Genomic DNA, 19,645 nt, shown 5'->3' with positions numbered 1-19,645 from the left:
ATTAAGTCTTTAGAAAACATAATTAGATGCCATGATGTGTCTGTACTTAACAAGGGTCAGAAATCTGTAGGCAACAGTTTTCCCTCTGACACTGCATAGAAGTGACAGTTGATTTTGTGGAAGCAGGATAGCAAAGATATTGATGATTTTCAACTTTGGTGTTGGAGAAAATTCCTGGGAATACTATGATAGTCAAGAAAACAAACAATGGGATTTAGAATAAATCCATAGTTTTCATTTAAGGCATAAATGACCTGGCTCAGATTTTCATATTTTGACATATTACGTGAAGACCCAATTCTCTTGGGAAGTTCGTAATTCTGGGAAAAGTGGAAAAAAAAAGAGGACAATTAGCAGCAAGGGGATAGACTCAGTTATGGTGATCCTTGGGGGACAAATCTTCCTGAAGAAGATATACTTAGATGCTCTCAAAGAGTTAATCCTAACGTGGTGTCTTCTAATCAATAAAAAAAAAACTAGATATGTTAGATTATTAAAATAAAATTGTTACAAAAAAGTCAGATTTTTATCAGTATTTTTGCATTCATTGATAATGAGTATTAAATAATCTTTCTTAGGATTTTAAATCTTTTGCAAACTACATTTTTATGTCTCTGGATTATTTTAGTGCAAAATATTAAAGTTATCTCTAAATATGATAAGCAATTTTATTAAGTTTTCCCATTCCCAGATTAGTTCAGAAATAACTAGTTATTCAAGTCTTATGGTTTGCAACCAAATAAGATTATTTGGGGGTTTTGATCTTTTAATAATGTTGTGGCAAAATATAGTCATAGTTATCATTGCATTTGAATGCTCTGAAGTCATATAATATTGTTCCTCTTGCTTGAACTAAAAAAAATTTTTTTTCCTTGCTGCCATTCTAAGGAACAAAATAAAAGTCAAATGAGGTTTGTATAGTGGTTTAGAAAGCTTTTTCAAAAAAAAAAAAAAAACCAAACAACACTAACGAGAGTGATGTAATTTTGTGGCTTTGAATGATTGTCTTTTGCAAAGCTAGTGCAGATTTAGCAGCAGACTGCAAAAGGCAGCAGCTTTTACGTTTTTTAATAAAGTTTAGAGTTTCAATAAAGGCTTCCATGATCATATATGATAGGTATATATTATGAATATCACATTTGGAACATAGGGAGGCTGACACAGATAATAGATGATTAAAAAAATAGATTTGCAAAATGGACAGCATTGGCTTTAAAATTTATTTATAGGTGAACAATGAGATATGTGAAGAGAATTTTTGTTATAATGTTAGAGAAGGTTGTAAATTTTGAAATTGTATTTGTCTTGATGAAGGGAGGATTCATTTCTTCATATATCTTTTTTCTTTTTATTGTTTTTTTATTATTTACTATTTCTTAATTTTCCTTTTTAAATATTTTTCTGTACTTTTTATTTTTCTTAGTTCTTCTAGTTTTTTATTTTTATATTTGTAATTGTTAATAAAAATTATTGTAAAAATGAAATAATGGTTATAAGGATAGAAATTCGGATCATATCTACTATAATATCTTTTAAAAACTAAGCCAGTTTTACCTTTTTGAGCATTCCTTCCCCAGAAATTTGCCACTTGTGATTTATTTCATCAATGAGTTTTTTGGAAAATCAGTTAAAGATAATGGATATATGAAATCAGGATTCTCTACCATTTTCTCTTCATGCTATTTAGAGACATATTTATTTATTTGTTTATTTGTTTAAATTTCTATACCGCCCTTCTCCAATATAGGACTCAGGGCGGTGAACAGCCAAAGTAAAAAATATACCTATACATATACCCTCAAATCTTGTGTTTTCTAAATTACATGTGCCATATAAACTATTTTTACCTGTGATTGCTTTTAGTATTGATTCCTAATATCTGCTTCCTAAAAGATGCCCATTTTTGTGAAGAGTTTTTAGAACCACTTTGTTGCTTTATGTGAAGAGCCAGTAAAAAAACAGTTTGTACAGGTAGACTTCAATTTATGATAATAATTGGGGTTGTAATCTCAGCCGGTGAGCGAAGCGGTCATGCATGAAGGAGAAATCCAGCTCCCATCCTTCCCCTCTGCTTGCATTCTTTTCTGCCAGCTTTCCCATTGACTTTCTGTGGAAGGTGGCAGAGAAAATTGCAAATGGCGATCACATGATTGTAGGCACTTGGCAATCATTTATAAATATGAGCCAGTTGCCAAGCACCCTAAATGCGGTCACACTAGAATTACTTTACAATTCTTAAGTTGAGGACAACCTGTAAATGATACTAGTAATTTAAGTGGATTTATGCTGTTCTTTACCACCCTCTCTTCTTGTATCCGCTCATAGTCTGTTAGATATACCTTAAACTAAGCTAGTTTGGCAGCCATACATTCCATCTCTGTAGTTTCCAACAGCAGGAAGCATCAGTTCATTCTGGCATCCTTAAGCCATCTGTTCCAGGCTACATCCTTTCATGAACACGCACTTTATTTTTTTAAAAGAAAAGTGATTATTGCCAAATAAAATATAAACTACACTGAGGTTTTCTGTGGTGTAATACATTGGAACAGTATTAGAAAGGGTGGCGATGTTTATTACCATTCCCTTATCATTCTCCTCAGATTTTATTATTTCTTAGAGTTTCTCTGATTAATTTTCCTTCTCTAATAATTTACAGAATAATAATTCTGTAAATTTGAGTTGTATAGGTAAGAAAAATCTAAAATGTAAAGTTGAATGGTGATTTTAGGACGATTTGCCATTTTAAAATGTAGCAAATTATGCAGTAGATTCTGGCTAAGTGTTCATCTATATTGACTGGGCAACATTTTAGTGAAAAGAAAAGAATATTTGGGAAGGTAATAGCCACACTATTTAGGCCAATGCCATGCAGTGAGCAGGATCTCAAGATAGATTTGATGCAGCTTGATTTGAAATGTCTGCCCTCCTTTTAAAAAAAATCATACATAATGGTTTTATATTTTATTGTCTACTTTATTATATATTTTTATGAGAGATTGGTTTTTTTAGTGAATGATTGCTTTTTTAGAGTTGTGCCAACTTCAGTATCAAAGAAGGCTCGCAGCTGAAAACTGTTCGCAAGCTAGGGCCATGGGTTGTCTGACTCTGTACCTATCATCAAATACATTTGAGTTTAATTTAGACTACTACTTAGAATATTTGAAATCCTTGGAATAAAGGAAAAGAATCATGTACTAAATAAAGAATAAGAAATCATGTGCTAAATATATTGGAAATCATGAACATAATATCACATTATACTAGCAGACTATATATATATTTTTCCTTCTAGATTCTCTTTAGCAACTGTAGCACATGGCACTGCAGAAGTTAAAATTGTGGGGTTTTTTCACTTCTTTCCTTTTTTTCTTTTTTTCTTCTTTTCTACCTTTTTCCTTTTATTTTGTATGATTAATATGTTATACACTACATCATTTATTCTGTCACAGAATTCTAATAAAATATGAGAGGGAGAGAGAGGGAGAGAGAGAGCGTGCACAGGACTGGGGAGGGCCTTGTCTGCAACACATACTCAAGTTACAGTTTCTGGCCTGTACTCAAATTTCTTTCTTTGTTTTTGTTGTGGTTCTTCCACCTGTTCTCAAAGTTATCCCTTCTTCCCATTATATAACCCAAAGCTTAAAATCATCTAATGAGGCCCTTTTCCCTGTCACCTTATCAAAGAGTTGAGGTGGGCTTTTGTGGGGGAAGTTTTTCTGCAGTAGCATCCTATTTATGGAATTTTGTCCCCAGAGTGGTGTGACTGGCACCCATAGTAGTATAATTTTGGCACTAGGTAAAAACCTTTCTATTATCCCAGCCTTTGTCCCTGGTTTTTAGTTGTACTTTAATTACAGTTTTAGTTTTGGATGGCAGCCTCACATTCACCTAGTTTATTTGGTGTTGATTTTATGCACTCTGTTTTTATTCAAATAGTTTTAGTGTACTTTATTGTAGAGAGCTTCATTTATTGGGTGGTTTAAAAATGTAAATAAAAAACTTCTACCTTAATGGTTTGTGCATCTAAAGAGGCAGTTTGCCTGATTTGTTATTTACAATAATTTGAAGTTAGGTTGACTTGCCAAAATTCTTCTCTAGACCCGGGAGCCTATTTGGGGATTTCATCTGGGAACACATGTGACATGGAGTCATTCCTGGGGCATTTAAGAAAAGCAACTGCTTGCTTGTACATTATACAGCCAGAGAGATGAGATCATATGGGGGCTGAGCTAAAAGGAATGTGAAATCCAGATGAAGCCAAATCAGAATTACTGCTTTGTTCAGTCATCTGCACCTGTGAATATGGAGGTGGGGAGTTATGAAGCTACTGGACAAGCTCAGGAACGTTGTAGTAATCTTCCTTCTTCCCACCACTTATTTGCCATTCCTTCCAGCATCCAAACTCTTACTCCTGTGTATTTTCATCTTTGAGAAACCTGAAAAAAATTATAATTTTACATTCAATCTGAACACTAATTACCATAGGTACTTGCCTAATACAAGTCCTAGTAGTTGTGGCGGTGATGGTTCATGTTTCCTTCTACTGCAGTTCTGTTGATGATCGTTGGAGTCTAATGATCCTAAAAGCTTTCTGCTATGTTGGGTTCTTTGGAATGAAAGACGTGGCATACCATATGTATTCCCAAAAATGTTGTCCTCAGTCCACCTTATGGTGATTTTTGATTGCTCCACTTTAGGCAGAGACTACATTATCATAAAATCAACCTCAAGTAGTTTGTTTTATGGTCTGAATTATATATATAGCTTTAAAAAGAGGAAATACAGTGTTTTTTCAAATAATGAATAAACATTTTCTGACAGTTTTGAATTGTTATGTTGGAAGCCCCTAAACTTGAATCACCAGTTCCTTATTCTGCCTACTCTGTAGCAACTGATCTAAAAAAAGTATTTTAAATATTCAAGATGTTACATCTAGAAACCCAGATGTAGTTTTGTTGCGCTAGTAAGCACATTTCACACATTATATATAAAAGGATGGTACTTATGACATCATACTGCTTTTGTTATTTTGATAAAAGCCTATACAGAAGTAATCCTTCTGATGCCTTTAACAGCAGTAAATATAGTGTCCTGTTGCTTATTTTGTCTATGCAGGCTCCTGCCCTAAACAAGAGTACTGCTTTAGCTCTCAAACCATCTGTTCATGGTTTGTTAATGGTAAAATGTCTTTCAAACACAACTTGTGTACAAATCTTAGTAGCAACAAACCCTAAATAAAATAAATACAATAGATTCTGATTGGCTTATAAAATCCAAATGCATATTGTGTCATTTAAACATCTTACTCTGCATTTAATCTCTCCAGTTCTTCCTTCCCTATATACTAACATTTGTACCAGAGATTTGGGTATCGTGCTAAGTCACTGTTTGGCTTGTTAGATTTAGTTTTGAGGCTGTGTGAATCCAGGAAGCTTGGGTTTATTAAACAAATAAACAAATTAGCATGATGTTTGATGATTTCAAGTCCTGTAGTGCTACTTCATTGTGAAGAAGGATGTTCCTAGGAGAGATGAGTGAAGAATGCTGGTGGTATATTTTCCCAGCAGATTCATACAAGGTGTGAAGCAGTGGTGGGTTGCCCCCGGTTCAGACCGGTTCGCAAGAACTGGTAGTAAAACCAGCATGAGGTCCCGCCCACTGTCCCGGATGTCATCATCGGCGATCTGTGCATGTGCAGAAGCTTCTGTGCAGGAGCAAGGCGCATGCACTCGCTTTGCTCACACACGTGCACAATCCCATTGCGAACCGATAATAAAGGTAAGTAGAACCCACCCCTGGTGTGAAGGTCATCCTAGCTTCAAGCTAAAGCAACTAGAGTTCTACATAGGGCAGTAGGGATCTAGGAAGATGAGACAGTGGCAAAAGCTTAATTTCATACTGAGCAAAAGAATCCAATGATAAACCATTCCTGTATTTTATCAAGAAAACACTACAGACAGGAAATATAAAGTGATTAAAATGGCACACAACATGCTACTAAGGAAGAGCTGGGGATCTTTTGCAATACAAATGGTGTTTATTTTATTATACAGTATGTATAATTTTATTAAGAATTTTAATTATAATAGTAAAATCTAATACAGAGCTGTCAAACTTGCAGCCCACAGGCCGGATGGGTCATACGCTGGCCATGCCCATACCCAGTTTAGCAAAGAGGAGAAAAGTTGTAATACATCACGTGACACCGCTGTGATGATGTGAGTTTGACACCCCTGATCCAATACAAACTAAAGAAAGAAAAAACAATAGAAAGATTAAAAAGTACAAGAAAAAAGAACAGAAGAAAGAAAAAAAACAAAGAATGTAATAAAGATAAAAGAAATATATAAAGAACATTTCCGAACTTCATCACAAGTATAAACCAATTTAGTAACACTCTGTGTTACACGGTTCAAAACAAGGAAAGTGGAATATTGGATTTACCTGATTTGAAATTGTATTTTATAGCTTGTTTTTTGGTTTGAATAAGAGTGGATATTGCTGAGAAATAGAAGACTTTCAGAGATAGAAGGATATGACCTGAGATTTGATTGGCATGGATATACCACAAATTTGTGGTACAATAAATTCAAGGTTAATATAGATTTCAGAAATCATTATGGTAAATGTATTATACTGAGAATATGGAATAATGGGCAAACACAGATGGTTAATATCACAAGATGCTAGAATTCTGTCAAAGGGAATGTAAAATAACATCAAGAGAGCAACTGATGGCATAGCTCAGTGGTCCCCAACCCCCGGTCCGCGGACCGGTGCCGGGCCGTGGAGTACCTGGCACCGGGCCATGCAGCGGCCGGGGGACATAAACGCTGCAGCGCAAAGGCTCCTGGGCCGTGCGCAAAAGCTCCTGGGCCGTGCGCAATGGGCCGTGCGCAAAAGCTCCTGGGCCGTGCCCCCACCCCTGCGCGCGCTCAGCGGGCCGCGGCGATAAAAAGGTTGGGGACCACTGGCATAGCTAATGATTTTCTTATGACAGTTATCAGAAAGATTTAAAGTAGATAAACAACGTACAGTGTTGAACATTGTAAAATTGATTTTGAAACAGAATTGTATACAAATGATGAACATATGATTGCTAAAATGATAAAATATAATGATTGCTATAATTTTGATTGAAATTTGAAACAGAAAAACAAGTTAGGGAAGGTATGATAAAGTAGACTAAAATAGTTGATTCTAGAAGATATTCCTTACTTATTTAGTATTAAAAGATAAAGTTAGATCAATACTCTAATCATTACCAAATCTGAAAATTGCAGAAACAGATGGAATACATACAGAAAGCAAGCAACAGAAGAAGTATCATTAAAAATTGTTACTAAACTATGGCAGTAAATGTGGAGAATGCAACAGTGCTCGATGAACTGGAAGAAGTCTATATATACACCAAAAAAGGAGATTTAACACAGTATGTAAACTCACACAATTTCCTTAATTACACATGCTAGCAAAATAATGCATAGAACCATTAAATATAGATTATAGGCTTACATAGAAAGAGAAATGCCAGGTATTAAAGCTGGTTTTAGAAAAAGCCAAGGAAGAGGCAACTTTATTGTTGATGCTTACTGGATACTGGATAATTACTGGATAATTGGGAAAAAAATAATATAAGAAAGAAGTCAGTATGTGTTTCATTGATTATAGAATAACTTTTGATTGTTCTGACCATTTCAAATTGTGGAATGTGCTTAGGAAAATCGGAATTTCAGAACAACTCACTGTTCTCATGTAATATCCATGCATAAATCAGGAAGTCATAATCCAGGAGGAACACAGCAAAACAGTTTGGCAAAGGAGGGAAACAAGGCTGTATTACTCTCCTATTTATTCAGTCTTTATGCAAAATATATATTGAGGAAGCTGAATTGGAAGAATATGAAAAAGTTTTATTGTTATGGCTGTTTTTCAGTGAAATCTATCATATTTTATGTGCAAATGGACAGCCTTGGGAATGGGGTTAATATGGTCAGTAGACAATAGACAATAAATTTATTTTAGTAGCTTCATTCAGAATTTATTGAATGCAAGAAATGTCAGCAGAAAAGGTCAGCAAGGACAATGCTGCATTAGCCTTGCCAAAGGCCACTTGAATGTTAGAAAAAGCTTCCTAATGGTAACAACAGTTTGTCAGTGAAATAAAGATTGTAGAATCTTCTTTGCTGGATATGTTCAAGGAGAGGCTGGGCAGGGGGTTGGACTTTATCCCTTAAATGGCATTTTCTGACTCTATGATTTTTGTAAACACAAGTAAGTGTTTTCGCCCATTCTGATTCTCTTATATGAGTTTGCTAATTTTAACACTGTTCCTATTTGGCAGTGATAGTTATTAAAGGAATAGAATATCATTCTGGCAGAAGTAACAATACATGCTCCTAGATTAGTTTGCATCAGTGTATGCACCTGAAGCCAAAAGCCTTATTACTAAGCATATTAAGTTTCTATTTAACAGGTGGTATTTTCATATTAGAATACATATTGTGTAATTTAGGCTGGTTGCACAAGAGTGACCAAGAAGACTTGATGTTTATCTGGAGTATAAAATTTTCAATTGGCAATTAAGAAGTATTCATAACAAACAACAATCAAAAACTCTAAATCAGGATTTTGCCTTGATGAACCAAAACTCTCTGCCAAATCAAGGTTAAGATGATTTTGGGAGTAACTAAAAATACGTTTAAGCCTTTGTAAACTCACAGCATAGGAGTATAACTTGTATTGACAATTTCCACATTTGGTTGAATTAGCTTCTATGCGCAAATCATTCCAGGAACTTCTTTGGAAGGTATTGTAAATATTGTTACACTACATTAAATTTGTGGTTGCTTTTTACAATAAATATGTTTAAGTGGTTCTGTACATGTGTAGATGTGAGGGGATCTAAGTTGACATTTGTGACACAATACTAGTTAAAAAGAAAACTAGTATTTAAACAGCCCATTCATTAAGTAACTGTTAAAAATTGCAATGATTCTGAACAAAGAGATTTACCTGACCTGTACCTGAAGTTTGCAGGTGCTGCACCACCCCTGCAGTTATGTGAACAAAATTCAGAGCCTTGGCAATCCGCCTGCATTTATGACTGACTACAGGGCTGCTGCTGTGGTCCTACTCCCATTCCACTCAGCCAAGTCCTTTGGACCCATCTTCCACCCAGCTGGGTCCCCACAGGTCTTGGGCCTGCTTCCTGCCCCACTGGGTCCCACATCTTTGAACCTCCTCCTCCCCCCCCCTTTGCCTCTCTTCACTTACCTTTTCTGAAGATCACTTTTGGGAAGGAGAACTGATTGATCTACATACAGCCTTCATATCCAGAGGGGCATGATGACATCCTGGAAGTAGATGCCATTTTGGGAGTGGCAGAGGTCTCTTCATGACATTCTAGAGTGGACTGACCACAATCTCACAACTGTTATCTTTCTGCCTTTTTGTCCCTGCATGGAATTAAATGATAACAGTTGTTTTTAAATACAAAATAAATATCAATTTTATGAAAATATGCAAGGGTACTTAAAGAATAAAAAATATCTACTTTGTTTGATATCCAGTTCATAGGTTGCCTAACTATTTAATCTAATAATTTGCTTTTGTCGCTAAACGTATTAGTTCATAATGAAGGCTAATTCTCAGATTCACTTTTTTAATTTAATTGCTTTCTGTTTAATTGCTTTCTGTACATGAAAATATAGCAGGCCCAACAGTACATATAATGAATAACAATTGCCTAAATTAAAGTGAAATATCATAATAGCTAAATCTATTATAATCGTAAAAACACAATAATAATAAATCAAACAAGTACAAAGCTAAAGTGAGCCCCAATGAGATTTCTGTGATAAGCAAATATTAACATCACTCCATCATGTTTAATATAACACTTTTCTGTACAAAGCCTGCTGTATACATGTCAGTGTAAGTCAATGTATCTTTAACAATAATTGAAGTAGTTGTTTATGGCCAAAAATGAATGTAGATTGTGTCAAGTTCACTTCAGTTCTCCCTCCCTCCTGCTCATGGCAACTTGAAAGCTTTGCAAGTTGACAGATTGATTATGTTTATGAGTTATATTTCCAGCAGATATATACTTTTTTTTCTGTAGTAGAACCAGAAACTAATATCTTCCTTCCCCTTAGTACCAAATTAATAAAAATGAATGCAACTGAAGAAAATTTATTATTTGGATCTTTTGTTAAGTTCAAACGCTATTCTACCATCCTACAGTAACTGGGATCCTAAACCATTTTTGGACCAAATTCTTATACTAAATTGCATAGGCTCTGCCAAGATAATCATTATTATTCATGTTGTTATTGGAAAACATTTAATTTAAGCCTTCACAAATATCTCCCAAGTGTCTCATATTATGAGCAATGTTAAAACATTTGGCAAAGTTCTTTGTTTTGTAAAATGTTGATAGGATTGAGAAAAAGAGGCAGAATTATTCTCAGTAGTCTTCAAAGATAATGGAAACCCAGAAAAACATTTTTTGGTATACAATCCAAATGAATGTATATAAAAAATAATAGTTAGCACGGCCAACACCCTATTGATGCATCAAAGAATGAACTGAAGACACATGATAAAGCTTTCATCCAGAAGTTTTTTTAAAAGTTCTAGCTGTCAAAAAATGGTCATCATTTGAGAATTTGTGTACTACTAAAGGATGAAATTATCTTTCAAATTTTTATTTAGCATTATAGCACCATAAAGTTGAAATGTGCTATTTAGATATCAAATCCATCCCCTTGTTCACTGCGGGCATCCAGATTAAAGCAACTCCAATATACAATTTTCCAATCCTTACATGAAAACCTCTAATGAAAGGGAACCAAACACTTTCTGATCATTGGTTCTAGTGCCTATTCTGCCATTTCGCTTAGGTAGTTTTTCTAATAGTTGGTCAAAATTTACCCCAGTAATGTAATGGTACTAGATAAATTGGAAATGCTTATAAATCCATTTGGGATTGTGGTTGGACTGATACTGTTTCAGAAGTATGCTTTGACAATAACATGTAGAAAGCATTCCATTGAAATGACTGGTTGTCATGCTAGTCATTGGCATGGTGCTTGACTGCCCATCTGTTCTTCTCTGGAATCTTCATCTGTCAAATAAAAAATAATAATCCTTTTCTTTGTTTCATAGGAGAACTACTTAGAAATGAGCATTGGACAATGGGTACATGGCATTTTGGGGAGCTTTACAAAAATGTTGGGTTTTTTTTATATATCTTATGTACTATATGTATAAGTGATGCATGATATGTGTATTACAGTATACTATATATAAAATAACCTACCAATATGGAACATGGGGAAGGGAATTATTAATGTTAATAACACAACATTAATGTTTTTATTGTGGTTTGTTTAACATACTGTCCCAGGCTTGCGATTCTGCGCGTATATTATATAGCATTGCATATGTTTAGGTCTCTTCTGTCATGTTCTCATAAAATGCTAAATAATAATTAATAATTAGCACTGTATAAAATATTATTTAACATTTAATTCTTTGAATGAATATACTTCATGTTGCTGCAATCTTATAGTATATATATAATTTTACATAATGATATTTGTAATAGGTATGTTATCCTCTGAAAATTGGTCCCCTTACTTATCTGCTTTTGATTATGCTCAGAGCATACTGAAAAACTCCTGTATTAATTTTGTCCAAAACTGAAGCCACGTAGTTCATGCATGAGACTGTCAGACATGAGTAGTTGCAGATGTCAGTGCGTCAGTGGCAAGGAGCCAGGAAGATGGATTAAGGCTTAGTCACTGAAAAATGCATGCCAGCACATTTGAGGCACCAACACTGCGCCACCTCATAAGGAAAATGTGTCATGACCAGAAATCGATAACCTCTTGGAGGCAATATATTTGATTAATTATACTGGTGCATGCTTGGCAGTGTAGCTTCATCTAGCATTAACTTAATACTGTTTGCATGAGGCAGTATTCTAACCACATTCATAAGTCAAAAATAATTTAGCTTTTAAAAGTTCAGCACATAGATATAATAACGTCTCTGTTGCAGGTTTTATTGCATATATTGGTAATTGCATGTTTTTTACTTATGAGCTACAATAGCATTCATTTAACTTAATAAAATGGTTGCTTTCTAGAATAAAGATGCTGTAACAAAACAAGAACAAAAACATATCATGAAACAAGTTCAGATTGAAGGAATAGCTAGTCTTGCAAGGGAACATCTGTCCATAGTGGACAGCCAGCTAGCAAGTAGCAAGGAGAAGTCCACTCCTGCTTGCATTTTCCATCATAGTTATTCTGAAGTTAAGAAGAGAACCACCGGAATGGCTCTTTATTAAGCACTAAACTTTCCATTTTTCATTCTTTTTCTACTCTGACATTTCTGTTTCATTTGATAGCTTATAAAATAAATGGTAGGTGTTCCATGTTTCAATTTTAGAAATTGAAACATGGAACACCTGAAGCCTTCTAGGGATTGGATGAGAGTTGAACAAAGTGTGGCAACTTATAATATAATTTATCTTGAGATCTGGAAGGCAGGTATTCTGGTTGATGACATTTGTTTATACTTTTCCCCATTTAAACTTCCGTTAAGTATTGAAAACAATTTGCAGCATGCACCATTATAAAAGTCAAAACTTGGCTATTTTGGAGGATATGCTGGTTCCTGGACATATGCTTGATCTTGGGGCAGGCAGTGGAAAGCATGAGGGTTGAGAAGTTGCTGAACATTGACAAAGGATGAGGACAGGAATGCCTGTAGGAGGTGTCCAGAAAGTCAATAAAGAATAGAATTAAAAGGGACCTTGGATGTCTTCTAATTCAACCCTCTGCTGAAGCAGGAGACGTTATACCATTTTGAACAAATAGTTGTCCAACCTCTTCTTGAAAATCTCCAGTGATGGAGCACCCATACAATCGTTCAATTAATTAATTGTTTTCACTAACAGGAAATTTCTTCCTAGTTATAGGTTGGATCTCTCTTTAATGATCTTTCACCCATTACTTCTTGTCCTGCCCTCAGGTGCTTTGGAATATAGGTTGACTCCTCTTCTCTGACAGCCTGTGAAATATTGGAAGACTGCTATCGTGTTGCCCTTAAGCTTTCCCTGTGATAGGCTAGATATTCTAATTCTCTTAACCATTCATCATACGATTTAGCTTCCTAAACCCTTATCGTCTTTGTTGCTCTTCTTTGCACTCTTTCTAGGGCCTCAGCATCTTTTTCGTATTGTGTCAATCAGAACTGGACTTGGTATTCCAAGTGTAGCCTCACCAGTACAGTATAGAGGGGTATTATCACTTCTTGGGATATTGTTGCTATCCCTTTGTTGATGCATCCTAGGACTGCATTGGCAATTTTAGTAGCTGCAGCACACCACTGGCTCATACTTAAGTGGTGGTCCACCAGGATGGATACTTCTGTGTGATCGAAGTCCATTCTGAGGGAATGTATTTATATTTAACAAAGTTCTCTTTCAGAGGTTTGTTTTAAGCAGACTACCTACTTTACAGTGTGGAATTTGAATTTTGTACTGATAATTGTATCTATTACAGAAAGACACAAATAGGATTTCTTCCTGCTGCTCCTAATCAAACTTTCATATCTCACTCTGAAGCAGACTAACCTATAGTTGGTCTGCTGTTGATTACTACAATATTTGGTTATCAGCTGATGTAAGTATAGGAAGTGAAAGTAAATGAATTGTGAACTGTTCATTCTCTGCTTACCCATCTAGTGTAGCAGCTCGGATAGCATTAGGAATTATATACAGCATTCTAAATTATATCATTATGTATCAATTAGAAAAGGACATCTAAATAAAATTGTTATGAATGGATTCTAGACCTGTTCCATTTTGATATATTAGTAACAAGAGCTGTTTAGAAGAATGGAAATTTTGTTAGTAGAAATAACAAAAGAATAATGACTTTCCAATCAAGCAAAATAACTCAGCAAAATATTTTATAGCTTATACTGCATGAATCTATAATAATGGACCATTATATGCTGTCAATATAATTTACTTGGACTTCAGTAAGGCATTTGACAAAGTAGATCATAACCTACTACTTGATAAAATAGAAAAATGTGGGTTAGACAGCACCACCAGATGGATTCGTAACTGGCTGACCAACCGCACTCAATGTGTAGTCCTCAATGGAACTGCATCTGTTTTAGGCCCATTGATATTCATCAATGATTTGGATGAGGGGATTGATGGGGAACTCATCAAATTTGCAGGCGACACCAAGCTAACAGGAATAGCCAACACTCTGGAAGATAGGCTTAAGATACAGAAGGATCTTGACAGACTTGAACATTGGGTGCTATCCAACAAAATGAAATTCAATGGTGAAAAAAGTATGGTTCTACATTTAGGCAAGAAAAACAAAATGCACAGGTACAGTATATGTGGTACCTTGATCAATAGTGGTGACTGTGAGAGGGATCTTGGAGTCGTAGTGGACAATCACTTAAATATGAGCCAGCAGTGTGCTGCAGCTGCCAAAAAAGCCAACACAGTTCTAAGCTGCATAAACAAAGGGATAGAATCATGATCATGTGAAGTGTTAAGACCATTTTATAATGCCTTGGTAAGGCCACACTTGGAATACTGCATCCAATTTTGGTCGCCACAATGTAAAAAAGATGTTGATTCTCTAGAAAGAGTGCAGAGAAGAGCAATAAAGATGATTAGGGAACTTGAGGATAAAACATATAAAGAATGGTTGCTGGAACTGGATATGTCTAGTGTTATGAAAAGAAGGACTAGGGGTGACATGATAGCAGTGTTCCGATATCTCAGGAATTGCCACAAAGAAGAGGGAGTCAAACTATTCTCCAAAGCACCTGAGGGTAGAACAAGAAGCAATGGGTGGAAACTAATCAAGGAGAGAAGCAACTTAGAACTAAAGATTTCCTGACAGTTAGAACAATTAATCAGTGGAACAACTTGCCTCCAGAAGTTGTAAATGCTCCAACACTGGAAGTTTTTAAGAATATGTTAGATAACCATTTGTTTAAAGTGGTGTCGGATTTCCTGCCTAAGCAGGAGGTTGGACTAGAAGACCTCTAAGGTCCCTTCCAACTCTTCTATTCTAATCGTAAACACTTAATTTACGGATTTCTGGAAGCATACATAGAAATTAAATGTATTTAACATTCTCATTAGAAACAAGTATTTGTATAATTATTATTAAAGATATACAGACATCAGTGATATCTGTAGATAGCTTTATCCTTTATGAGTATGTCCTACCATCTTTTCTCCCATCCAAATACTGCCTGTAATGATCTCTTTGTTTGACAAATCACATTAACTGTGTCCAATGAGAAAAATACTTCTGTTCTGAATATCTATCATTAGCTAATTAGAAAGATTTTGGATTTTAGTATTATATGAGAAAGGTATATATGTGTCTATTCATTTTCTCCAGATGCACATTGTTTTTATACACTTCTGCCATATTCTCACCTTTTTTTCCTTAAACTATAAAACTACAAATATTGTCATTCATCATAGAGAAAACATTTTGATGTTTTTCTGCAACTTTTACCTCTACAAGTAACATTTTTCACACAATATTTCAAGTGTGCTCACACCATAAGATTTGTTAAAAATTATATTGGCAATATTATTTTAAATCCTTGTTAATCCTCAATGTGAAACTTGTAACTGCTCAACACTCCAGTTTATGTGTTTTCACTGAGCAATTGGGGGTGGGGGGGGGCAGGGTTGTCGTAATACCCATTGATATTTACCACCTGCGTCTTGGTTTTTTTTAATCAGCTACCAATGAACCAGAGAACATTTTTCCTCTGATCCCATATATGCTTAATTTACTCGAATGTCTACGTAAGATTCTTATGGCCAGGGGGGCCTTTTATCAGGTTCGCCTGATTCACCAGTTGCAGCCCTTTCTGGATCGGGACGCCCTACGCACGGTCACTCATGCCCTTGTTACTTCCCGGTTGGACTATTGTAATGCTCTCTACATGGGGCTCCCCTTGAAGAGCACTCGGAGGCTCCAACTGGTCCAGAATGCTGCCGCGCGGGTGGTTATGGGCGCAACTCATTGTGCCCATGTGACACCCCTCCTGCGCGAGCTGCACTGGCTCCCAGTGGTCTTCCGGGTGCGATTCAAGGTGTTAGTTACCACCTTTAAAGCACTCCATGGCATAGGACCCGGGTACCTCCGAGACCGTCTCCTGCCACCAATAGCCTCCCACCGACCAGTCCGTTCCCACAGAGAGGGTCTCCTCAGGGTGCCGTCAACCAAGTTATGTCGACTGGCGGCGCCCAGGGGGAGGGCCTTCTCTGTGGGAGCCCCATCCCTGTGGAACGAACTGCCCCCGGAAATTCGTAAGATCTCCGATCTCCGGGCGTTTCGCTGCGCACTGAAGACCCTATTATTCCGCCAGGCCGGACTAACAACACAATAGCTTTTAAATTGGGATATTTAAATTTATTGGGGTTTTAAATCTGAGCCACTTTATTTAATTATTTTAAATTTTATATTGTTGTTTTGTTTGTGTTTTTTAAACAGGCTGTACACCGCCCTGAGTCCTTCGGGAGAAGGGCGGTATAGAAATAAAATTATTATTATTATTATTATTATTATGCACGGGACAACAGTAACCCTTTGTTTCTTGTTTACTATCTTTCTTTTCCAGTAAGTTTGTTTCTACTGCTACTTCATACTACAATTCTTGCAACTGAATCTGTATTTATACTGATTTTTATTTGGTTGCCAACTGTGACTCTAAACATCACTTAAAACTTAATGCTCCTGTATATAATAGTTAACAAATCACACCATGAAACTTAACATTCTGTTTAGGCTCAGTCTTTACAAAAAAAAGTAGTGATTATGAAGCAGTGTATATAAAATAGAAACATAATTGTTCTTCAGTTTATGTTACTTATTGCATTGTTACCACCAGCACTTTTAAGAGCTGGTGAGCAATTCTATTATATTAAATAACAGGTGTTATTTCTAAAAAGTCACTTAACTGCAGCCTATGGTTGCAGAAAGCTGGACATTGAGAAAGAGCAAGAAAAAGAAGTTATAGTAATTAGTTTCAAGAAGGCCAAATGATCAGCATGTAAAAATTTATATACTTTGAAAAGTTGATGGGAATAGATAATGGAATAGAAGAATGCTTGGCTAGGTTGAAGGAAGTTGAACAAGAGCCTTGATAGCACAGGGGTTTAGTGCACCCTGTTATTAACACAGCTGCCTGCAATTTCTGCTGGTTCGAATCTCTCCAAGGCTCAAGGTTGACTCAGCCTTCCATCCTTTCTAAGGTAGGTGAAATGAGGACCCAGTTTGTGGGGGCAATAAGCTGACTTTGTATAAAATATACAAAAGAATGAAGGCTTAACGCATTGTAAGCCGCCCTGAGTCTCCGGAGAAGGGCGGCATATAAATCAAATTAAAAAAAACAAAAAAAAAACCAAGGGTAAACAATAAATAAAATGAATAGCTGGAACTAACGGGACCATTGCAATGTTCTTGAGAGAGCTAATTATTATTGCTAATTCAATAATTGCTTAATAAATAAATTTATAGAAAATGCTTGCATGAATTGTTTTCTCCTATCTTGCTTTCATTGTAGCATACAACTGTCTTACCCTTTATATTAATTGAGATGAGAACGACCCATCATGAATATCCCAGCAGGACCTACGGACTGATTGCTGTGTGCACTATTTCAGTTTGCTACATATTATGGTAAGGAATGCATTTTCACATTGTGTAATCTAATCACTGCTATCTCAGTCTTACCAAGCAGGATTTGATAAAAAGTTTCACACTGGTTTTTCTGATACTATATGGCATATATTTTTAGGGACTTCCCCCCCCCACCCCCTTCCATAAGGCATTGTTTAGGAATTTGTTCTCTGCCCCTCTCTTTTTCCAGCCAACGCAATTAAAAATAACTTTTCTATTTCTCTCATCAATTTTTACCGTTCGGTTTCACAAAAGTGAAGTGTATTCAAGTAAAAGTGTTAGCTTGGGTCTCAATGTGAGGATTTACGCAGAAGAGCACTTTACCTCAAAGCAAATGAAACATTGCCCAATTCAAGCTGGTATCTGAATCTGAAACAGGATTAAGAAACCCAAAGTTTTGATCTTCTGTATTAATTAAAATAGGAAAATACAAATTGTAACCTTTGTAAGGCTTTTCAGAAGAAATGAAATCATCAGAGAACAGATGAAAAAAAAACCCTTCTAATTTTTAAATGAGAATATTAAGTATTGCATTTTTCATCTCTGACATAATTAGATGACATATGGAGGCAAAACTGTGTTTCTGAGGAGATTTATTGGCCAGTTTCGAGCTAATAGATGCAAATTGGGGGATTGCAAAAGGGCGTCTTTGGTCTTCACAGTTTGGCTGAGGAACTTTTTGTTAATTCCTTTTGTTGCTTAACTGCTGAGGTCTGTAAATGGTGGAAGGAAGGGAAGGGAAGGAAGGAAGGAAGGAAGGAAAGGAAGGAAGGAAACCTTCCTTGGAAGAAGGATGAGCTATAGAATCAGGGAGAAGTATAAATAATGCAAGATCACAATTTTGCCCCATTCTACCCAAAGCTAAATCAGTTCTGGAGAAGACTAATATGCCCTCCTAGTTCCAAAGCTATAACCCCTGCTTTCAGATTCTGAAACCATAGTATTTCAGCATGTAGGTTTTGTTGCCTTACTTGCCAAAAAGCATTTCTTTTTAGGCCAAGACTATTTTCAGAAATCAGGGAATAATCCAGTAGCAAAGTAGGTTTTTTGAATATCTGAAAACAGTTTGCAGTGTTAGTAAATGTTGTTAGTCTATAAGCAAAAGTTAAATTGCTATGATTTCTCTTTTACAAAGAAACAAGAATTTCATTTTGTGTTCCCATATTAAAAGTGAAATATGTGCATTTAAATTCTTTTTTTCCCCTTTTTCCTCTTTGCTTACCTTGACTAGAATTTCAGACCATTTCTTTTTTCCCCTCAGGCATATTCAATATTAAATTGCCTGTTATTTTATAAGACCGGAAAGTGGTAGGGACTCAACCAAATGGCTATAGCATGGGACTCTAAAATGAATTTTAATGCATGTTCCATTCTGCTTATCTAATAATAAGCAGTACAACAATTGTACTGTTGAAGGCATTCATTAGAGTTAATAACAAATAATCTTGTATGGAAGCTTTATGCCTAAGGTTGATCAAGCCATTATTGTGTAGTATTGAGTTAGCATGCATTCAAGGAGGAAAGAACTCGTCAACAGAGGCCATCAGGTAATGTTTCCATGACAGCAGCACTACCTTTTGCAATTCTCTACATAGACATTGCAAGAATATTGCTAATGCCACTCTTCCAGAGAAGAGAAAGATAGTGAGGCTAATTGTATACAGCAGATCTTAGCTGGTCTAACTGGCTAGTCATAGATAGTTCTGTCTTTATATTTGATGTAGAATTTAAGTCAGTTATTTTTTCATTGTTAATATGATATTTCACTTATTTGTAATGTGGCTTTGAAGGCAACAGTGACAATTTATTCAAGGATATAGATTACAGGGTTCAAAGGCTCTAGGATTAATCCTATACTGCTTCCAGCTAGAAATCTATTCCAAATT

The 19,645-nt window shown here is 35.7% G+C and overlaps 1 protein-coding gene across 3 annotated transcripts in view; it reads left to right on the top strand.

Moving 5' to 3' along the window:
- The window catches only part of AIG1 (androgen induced 1), a 67,661-nt gene that overhangs the window by 36,110 nt on the left and 11,906 nt on the right, over positions 1-19,645 (top strand). For all 3 annotated transcript variants that reach the window (XR_011599754.1, XM_070932668.1, XM_070932669.1), the window contains one exon: positions 17,644-17,759. Coding sequence is in view for 2 of the 3 variants with exons in the window: in XM_070932668.1 (XP_070788769.1) it covers positions 17,644-17,759 (116 nt within the window). In the remaining variant the exon portion in view is untranslated. The remainder of the gene's footprint in view (positions 1-17,643; positions 17,760-19,645) is intronic.

This window comes from Pituophis catenifer, unplaced genomic scaffold (genome assembly GCF_029215685.1).
Source record: "Pituophis catenifer annectens isolate HBS135680 unplaced genomic scaffold, rPitCat1.0.hap2 SCAF_1, whole genome shotgun sequence".
Taxonomy (NCBI): Eukaryota; Metazoa; Chordata; class Lepidosauria; order Squamata; family Colubridae; genus Pituophis; species Pituophis catenifer.
This window is presented reverse-complemented; position numbering and strand designations above follow the sequence as displayed.